Source organism: Borostomias antarcticus (assembly GCF_949987555.1).
Source record: "Borostomias antarcticus genome assembly, chromosome: 1".
NCBI lineage: Eukaryota > Metazoa > Chordata > Actinopteri > Stomiiformes > Stomiidae > Borostomias > Borostomias antarcticus.
The window spans coordinates 21,691,153-21,698,973 of NC_140234.1; the positions used below are offsets into that span (position 1 = coordinate 21,691,153).

The 7,821-nt window shown below is 48.7% G+C and overlaps 1 protein-coding gene across 1 annotated transcript in view; it reads right to left on the bottom strand.

Moving 5' to 3' along the window:
* Nucleotides 1–867: 867 nt before the first annotated feature.
* The window catches only part of sim2 (SIM bHLH transcription factor 2), a gene marked incomplete at both ends in the record, with an annotated part of 16,063 nt that continues 9,109 nt past the window's right edge, over nucleotides 868–7,821 (bottom strand). Inside the window, 6 exons of the mRNA XM_084452160.1 lie at nucleotides 868–1,691; nucleotides 4,001–4,397; nucleotides 4,871–5,036; nucleotides 5,220–5,367; nucleotides 7,051–7,157; nucleotides 7,660–7,821. The exon at nucleotides 7,660–7,821 is cut by the window's right edge and continues 38 nt beyond it. Coding sequence (XP_084308286.1) covers nucleotides 868–1,691; nucleotides 4,001–4,397; nucleotides 4,871–5,036; nucleotides 5,220–5,367; nucleotides 7,051–7,157; nucleotides 7,660–7,821 — 1,804 coding nt within the window. The remainder of the gene's footprint in view (nucleotides 1,692–4,000; nucleotides 4,398–4,870; nucleotides 5,037–5,219; nucleotides 5,368–7,050; nucleotides 7,158–7,659) is intronic.

The following is a 7,821-nucleotide window of genomic DNA, read 5'->3' on the forward strand; positions in this document are numbered from 1 at the left end:
GACCGTTGCATCTGTTTTTGTATCAGTGTTCAGTTTACACAAGGAACAATAACACTGATTGCTTTGTTATATGGCATAACCTGTTTTAACTCCTTTTCATGTCACTTGAACAGAAACAGCAAGTGCTTTGGAAACAGTTTAAAAGTCGCAGCTCACACTAACTTTACACTTTGAACAGGCTTTAAGATTGGGTTAGAATCATGCTACATTCAGTCAAAAATTCTGCTTGTTATACTGTTCTATGAAGTCTCTTGCTGAAGTCAAGTATGGTGTCAAGGCAAGTAAAGTTCATTTTCAATCTCTAGCTCATTATGAACTGTGTACTGAATACTTAACATGTGATCTGGATAAATTATCCACTTTTCTGCGCAAATCTACTACTGACATCATTGCATGATTTCAGCTATAATTTCAAGTTACACATGTACAGTATGACATGTCATAAACAACCCTGTATGGCTGAAAGGTGCTTGACATTTTATCAAAAGAAATGGCTTTGAACTAGGGTGTCCCAATGCATTACATACACCAGTAGCTAAACTGTTTGCAAAAATATATCATAATATTCAAGAAACCTGAAATTATTTGATACTCCTCAGAGGAAAGTGACATTGGTTTATAGGTGTACAAAATACCTGTCAACAACAGTCACAGAGGTCCATGAGATGACAAACAGCAAACTGCCATATACTGTAATCACTCATACATACTGTAATCACTCGTACAGCTTCTAGACTGCTTTTGCGACACTTCCAACATCCAACCGAGTCACGCAAGGTCAGCTGATTTAGGGTCTGTGTTTTTGACCAGTGATCAGAGCGTGACCTGAACGTCTGGCTCTCCGTGACCTTCGACCTAGGGGCCGTGTCACCTCTCATTGGTGATGATGACGGACGTGCCGATGTAATGGGGAATCTCCCTGTGCCTCTCCGGAGAGGAGCTGGAGGCGGGGCTTTGGCCCTTGTAGCCGTAGGGGCCCGCCTCGTCGCCGCGGTAACCGTAGCTGTCCGTCAAGTGGCCGAGCGCGGCGGCGTACGGCGGCGCCTGGAAGGAGCCGTGCTTGGCCAGGACGTGGTGGAGGTTCAGCGACACGTACGGCGCCTGGGCCGGCAAGCCCACGCCCACCCCGACCCCCATCCCCATCCACAGACGCCGGTCATCCTCCCCGGCCTCGGGCTCCAGGAGCTTGGGGGTCCCCCGCTCCCCGTTGGCGTCCGCGTGCTCCGGGAGTCCGGCGGCGGCGGCGTGGGCGTGGCCGTAGGGTGCCTCCATCATGCACAGTCTCCTCCTCTGCTCCAGCACCACCTGCATGGGGAAGGGCTGCCCCAGGCCGTGGAGCGACCGGGGCTGCTCGCAGCTCCCCTTCCCCAGCGCCGAGCCGCTCAGCAGGGGGCAGGACAGCGGCTTCTCCCCCGCCACGCACCCTCCACCCCCGCCGACGACGCCCCCGGGGGCCTTGTGGAGGAGGGCGTCCCGGCCGAACGGCAGCTTGCTGTCCTCTTTACTGACCTGCGGCTGGGCGGCGTGGGGGTGCAGGAGCGGGCGGGTGTCCTTGGGGGCGGCGGCCTTGCCGTGGCCGAGCGCGTGGTACTCGTACGGCTCCTCCTTGAACCTGCTGTTGGGGCGCGGGGTGGAGCAGCTGGGGAAGCCGTCATGGTGGGCCTCTCCGGGGTATCGCCTGGCCGCCGGGCCTGCAAGGGGCGAAACGAAACGCTGCGGTCAGACCGACGCTGAAGCGCTAGGTTGACGTTCAAGACAAAACATAGGGGTAGGGTTTGATGCTATAATGCAATCAACGACAAAAAGGTTGAAGTTCAGTCCAGAACACAATGTTTAGCAGTTATGCTAAAATATTACAATGCTAGGTGGTTGGAGAGGAAGCTAAAAGGCTTGTTTGGGATGGATGTTTGAGTAAAGTTGTCGACTAATCATCGTACACACACGCAGTGAGCGGCGACCCCGAGAAACACTCGACACACACATGCAAGAGGGAGCGGTCGCCAAAGAAATGTATCCTCTGCGTTTTCCCCCTCCAAGCGGTCTTCCTCCAGGAGCAGCGGTGGGTGGTATTGAGTGGGCTGTATTCAGTGGAGCCCGGGGACCAAGTCCAAGTGCTCATGTCCATGTCTAGGTCAGGGACAGGAGAGCGATCTGTTCTGTTCTGCATGTTTTTATATTGGGGTTCTTGCGGAGGAAACCCATATGAGCATGGGTAGAAGATACAAGCTCCACACAGAAAGTCCCGGGAGATACCGGACCTGAGCACCGACATGCCGGGGGAGAACAGGAACCCCCAGCGCCAGCAGCAGCTCACGCGGGATTCAAACCCAGGACCTTCTTGCTGTGAGGCGGCAGTGCAGAGCACCGTGCCACCGTGCAACACAAAAACGCTAGGTCGCAGTCAAAGCTAAAAGGCATTCAAATGCTGGGTTGGAGTTGAAGGGTCAGCCCGATGTTCCCTCAGCCCACAAAACATTTTTTTGTGTTTAGAATAAATGTGTCTTCTGGAAAAAAAAAATAATAAAAAAAAAAAAATTAAGTTGACCACAACACCATGTTACACTACAGTTAGCTCTATAAATACAGCCCTTGTATTGGATCAGTTTATGAAAATTGTGATCACCAAGTCATTATTTTGAGTGGTTTTAACACAATATTAAGTCATTAAAACAACTTACTAACTCACACAGTATATTCTTTTGGGGATGTTGACCACCGATTGGCGTGAACAGTTATTCAGTTATTTCCAATTTGTCTTAACAATCGAATCAGTTATTCCTTGGCTCATGACAGACATTTCCACAAAGTTCTGTGTACAGTAAATCCATCCATAACTTTTTCACGCCCCCTTTTGGCAAATACGCATGGCATTATAAACAGTTCTTCCTTGGCCTATGTTAAAATCTGAAAACTAAACTAAATCTAAAAGCTATCTGATATCGAAAAACCTTTTGAGATGTCTCGCTAACAATATCCTATAACGGACAGAAAGACAGGAGCAAAAACATGGCCTCGTTGACGGAGGTACTGATCTGTGGGAACATGGGGCTGAGGGAACAGAGGGGAAGCTCAAACGCATGGCTGGGATGGATGTTAAAACGCTAGGTCGGGGTAGGAGAGGAGTGGAAGCTAAAACGGAATAAACGGTAAAACGGTACGCTGAGCATGAGTCAGCGTGATCTGGGGAGCAGAGATGAGTGATGCAGCAGACACCGATCCTTCAGTCACTACATTTGACATTTCCTCCCATTAAATCTCTGACCTGCGGTTGGAGGGGGAGAGACTTGTCTGACAGGATTATTCGGGGTGTATCTGCAACCTCAAAAGCTTTTCCACGTATTCGTTTTTTCTCTCAGGACGTGCTTGACATACTAAATCATACCATTAATCAATCCTATCACTCTCGCTCGTTTTCATGTAAGAAACCTACATCATCGCAACGCGTAGCGCTCTGCCCCTTCACTGACCTCTCAGGAACGTTACACTCGACTGCAGTCCAATTCAAATAAAGGTAGTATAAATAAAGGTTTGAATGAAATCAATTCAATTAAATTCCCATCAATTAAAGGTCAATTCAAATCAATTAAATTCAATTCCCATCAATTCACCTACAAGAGCTTGTTGTTTACCTGGGTAGGAACGTTACACTCGACTGCAGTCCAATTCAAATCAATTAAATTAAATTCCCATCAATTCAAAGTCAATTCAAATTAATTCAATTCAATTCAATTCCCATCAATTCAGCGCTTGTTGTTTACCTGGGTAACTGCGAACTGGGGTCGGACGCTACAGAGCAACAATGAGGAAGTGGGGCCTGGCAGACGGAGCAACCTGTGAGTGTGGGGAGCCGGAGCAGACAGCTGAGCACATAATCACCGCCTGTCCTCTGTATAAACCACCCTCGGAGGCTGGCCTCTTCGATGTGGGACCTGAGACGAGGGCGTGGCTATACGCTACTGAGCTGGACATCTGATGATGACACACGAAAGAAGAAGTTTACCTGGGTAGGCCGCGCTGGCAGTGCAGGACGCGGCGGAGGACGGACTCAGGTTGTGGGCGTGGCCGGCTTTGGGGTGGGCGCAGCTCCAGCGGCCCTCCGCCCCGCCGCCCCCCTGCAGCGAGCCGAGCAGCTGACGGGCGGCCTGGCCGGGGGAGGAGGCGGGCGAGGGCGAGGGCGAGGCCGGCGCGGGTCGTAACCTACTCTGGGAGTCGGCGTGGTGCAGGGCCCCGTAGGGGTAGGGGTAGGGCAGGCCGTACGGGACGCCGCAGAGCACCTCGCCGGCCTCGGGGGCGGAGCTCTGCTCCTGGCAGGGCGTCAGGGGGTAGGGAGGGCTCTCCTTCCACACCTCCGCCTGGGGGGAGCAGTCCAGCTTGTCTGGGTGGTACGAGCTGTTGGGCTGGAGGTGGGGAAGCAGAGGGGAGAGAGGGTCGGTCAGATGCTTTTTCATCGTATCGTAAAAGGAGAGGGTCGAATCTACTTCACGTAATAGAATGTGCTTCTTTTCTTTGCATTTCTGTAATATCAATAATGTTTTTGGTATAATTCGATAAGAAACTATACTAATTTATATTGTATTATTATTATTATTAATACTATTTGTTTTAGGTCGTATTATTGTTGTTTCATATATAATATAAAGATGGGACTCTGCTGATATAACATGTAATATGTCTCCTGATGTACCCAAATAAAATAAAATAAAATATATATATAAAGAGGAAAGTACAAAATTGTACAAAAACTTGATGAACTCAAAGCTGAAATTGACAGTGTACTATTGATGTGTAGCATCAATAGTCCCCGTTTGATATTCAGTACACCTGTATGAAGTCACTATGCCGTCAGCGAGAAGCAGATGTGCTCCCGTACCTGGGGGTAGGGCGCTGTCTTCAGTCGGCTCTTGATCTTGGCTGCTTTGGTCTTCAGCTGTTTCCGGGGGTCCTGAGAGGAGGCCAGGCCCGTCTTGTAGGAGAGGCCAGACTTGGTGGCTCTGCTCTGGTCCTGAGACAACTGCATCTCCTTGTACTCTATATCCCTGCGCATCAAGATCAGTATCATCACACACACACACACACACACACCAGGATCTCTTTCCTACACTTAGATCTGTGTCACACTCTTAATATGTCCTCAATTATAAAATACACAACTTTTCGGGAGGTTGGGTGTTGGGGGGGGGGGGTCAAGTTAAGGGTCAAGGTGAGAGGCGCAGACTCACGTGAGGACGTAGTTGACGCTGACGATGCAGTGTGGGCGTGACGAGCGGCTGTTGTGGACGATGGTGGCGTAGCTCTGCACCCACACCCAGCCCCCCTGCTTGGACAGCATGCGGTAGTACTTAGTGGTGACCTGCCCCTTCACCAACACTGAAGGAGCCAGAGCAGACAGGAGGGAGGGAGAAAGAGAGAGAGAGAACGAGAGAGGGAGGGACAGAGAGAGAGAATGAGAGAGGGAGGAAAAGAGAATTATAGAGGGAGAGAGAATGAGAGAGGGAGGGAGAGAATGAGAGAGGGAGGGAGAGAGAATTATAGAGGGAGAGAGAGAATGAGAGAGGGAGGGAGAGGGAATTGTAGAGGGAGAGAGAGAGAGAATGAGAGAGGGAGGGAGAGAATTGTAGAGGGAGAGAGAGAGAGAATGAGAGAGGGAGGGAGAGAATTGTAGAGGGAGAGAGAGAGAGAGAATGAGAGAGGGAGGGAGAGAGAATTATAGAGGGAGAAAGAGAGAGAGAGAGGATGAGAAAGGGAGGGAGAGAGAATTATAGAGGGAGAAAGAGAGAGAGAGAGAATGAGAGAGGGAGGGAGAGAGAATTGTAGAGGGAGAGAGAGAGAGAGAGAATGAGAGAGGGAGGGAGAGAGAATTGTAGAGGGAGGGGAGAGAGAAAGAGAATGAATGAGAGATCTACACTTGACCATGACTGAGGGGAGATGGCATGAGACAGTGAAGGTGTCAGCCAGCACTGTGCAAGGACATGAAAAGGAAATTAGACCTTGTGACTGAGTTACTCATGAATACCTTACTTCATGAATACGTAATCAATTTCACCCTTGCAGCAGCACACAGACAAACAGAAAAAGGCCCAAATACAGAAATAATGATTGGCACTTCTAATTGATTCATTGACTGAGGCATATGTTTAAGTCAGAGAAATACGTCACTAGCACCAGACTTAATCAAATCAATGTTTATCCTGCCATGCATTTGTAACATCAATTACCAAGCCGGTCGGTCAGCAGGATACCAAACCTCACAGCCTCACCTCACAGAACATGTGTGATAAATGGTATGGTATAAGCATCCCCACCATTCATTTGTATGTAATTCATACTCTTAACAATCAATAGAAAGCAAAAAAACATTGAAAAACAGGAACAATAACAAGTGGCCATTTGAAACAAAATGTAGGCTACTGTAACTTAGTCATTAAAATTTAAAAAAAAAAAAAGAATTGTGGTGGATTGACATCTAATTTTGCATAGACATCAACAAGAATGTAAAAGTGTATTACTGTAACCTGTACAGTACTTTCTGTAACCTGTACAGTACTTTCCTAATAAAAACTGAATAAAAAAAAGAACATGTACAAAAACAGTCTGTTGACTGTTGTGTGAGGTTCTCTGCTATATTACAGTTACGTTTATACATTGGGGGATGGACTGTTCATTGAAACACAGGAACATGTTTGCGCTTAACTAACCTCAGAATAACTTTTGGTACGTCATACTGTCCGATCATACTGCCTGCAGGACTCACTGTGAGGTAAATGATCCATGAACGACCGTGCCTTCGCTGTACAGCAACAATAGAGTTTGCCCGTACGTCTAACACAGCACATTCACAGAACAATACCCATTCGCAGGAAAGACAACATTCTATGAGCACTCTAGTCCCAGACTGATAAGAACATTGTCCAGTGAGAACACCTCTTATTCCCGGATTAGGTTTAATCCGTGTTTTTTGGAAACGTGCCCTACGTATAAGAGTTTGGGTTATTGTGTAACCAGAAATGTCCCGTGAGGGTGAATGTGTACATGGTGGGCGGGGCCACTCACAGAGGTGGTGGGCGTAGCGTAGGTGGAACACGTCGCAGCCGTGGATGTGGTGGTAGAGCGTCTTCTCGATCAGGTCCTGAGGCTCGTAGCCCGTCAGCTCGGCCACCCTGCCGGCCGCGCGGGGCCAAAGGTTGGAAGGTCAAAGGTCAAACGTAGAGCATGCAAATGTGTTTGCGGTGTTCAAAGAAACCGCTTTGGATGATCTTGCGTCTGTCATTGGGTAACGCTGTGACAGCAGGTAGATTCTGTACATGACAGCGTCTGGTTTATTGTTAACATTTTGCTGAACATCTAATCAGAATCAAATGTTTGCCATGTGCCATGTAGTTTACAACATACTAGGAATTTGTTTCGGTCAGTGGTGCATAACAAGGAGATAACATTGGACAGGGTGCAGGGATGAGACGGGACAGAGCAAAGACAGGACAGTGCAAAGAGCCGTACAAAATACGAAATACAATCATCTGTCTCTTCATCTGTGTACTGTACATCTCAGATCTGGGTCAAATCCAATTAACAAATTCAAATTCATAGGATTCTATCAAGTTCGGACGGGCAGTACGTACAGACCCAGGTCTGCTTGTCTGGTCCCTAACCCATCCCTTGTACCTGGAGTCCAGGAAGATGAGCTTGAGGTCCAGGCTGGCGCGGAACATGAACATGTTGCTGTGGAGCTTGATCTCGGTGATTCCGCTGGGCGGCAGCGAGTGTCCCACCGCCACCAGGCCCACGATCTGGTAGCAGGAGTCGTACAGCGCCATGTCCATCACG